The sequence below is a fragment of the Geospiza fortis genome, unplaced genomic scaffold, assembly GCF_000277835.1.
Source record: "Geospiza fortis unplaced genomic scaffold, GeoFor_1.0 scaffold8, whole genome shotgun sequence".
NCBI classification, from domain to species: domain Eukaryota; kingdom Metazoa; phylum Chordata; class Aves; order Passeriformes; family Thraupidae; genus Geospiza; species Geospiza fortis.
In genome coordinates, this window is record NW_005054414.1 from 1,257,858 (window position 1) to 1,258,191 (window position 334).

At 60.8% G+C, this 334-nt stretch overlaps 1 protein-coding gene across 1 annotated transcript in view; it reads left to right on the forward strand.

Moving 5' to 3' along the window:
• TRIM24 (tripartite motif containing 24) overlaps positions 1–144 on the forward strand; it is a 39,615-nt gene extending 39,471 nt beyond the window's left edge. Inside the window, exon 20 of the mRNA XM_031061441.1 lies at positions 41–144. Within this exon, the coding sequence (XP_030917301.1) occupies positions 41–144 (104 nt within the window). The remainder of the gene's footprint in view (positions 1–40) is intronic.
• Positions 145–334: the final 190 nt, after the last annotated feature.

A 334-nucleotide genomic window follows, 5' to 3' on the forward strand; every position in this document is an offset into this window, starting at 1 on the left:
GCGCCATATTTGGAAGTACGCGTAACAGCCTGACGAATAGCCATCTTTGGTGTGGTATCACGTGACTTCCGCCCTTCGCCGCCACCTTGGGTGCTGGCGGAAGCCATCTCCGCTAAGCCGCCATCTTTGGTGTGGTACGATTAAGGCCCCCCCGCTCCTCACAAGGGCGTCTGTGTTTTCGGCTGCCTGAAATCCCCACACCCGACTCCTATGCCGACCCAGCGCTTTCAGAGCGACTTTTAGCGGTGTTTCCCGGTGTAGAGACACGTGTGGTAGCGTCAACGGCGCCGGGAGCTGCCGGGAGCTGCGCGAACGGCAGCAGGCGGAGACATGG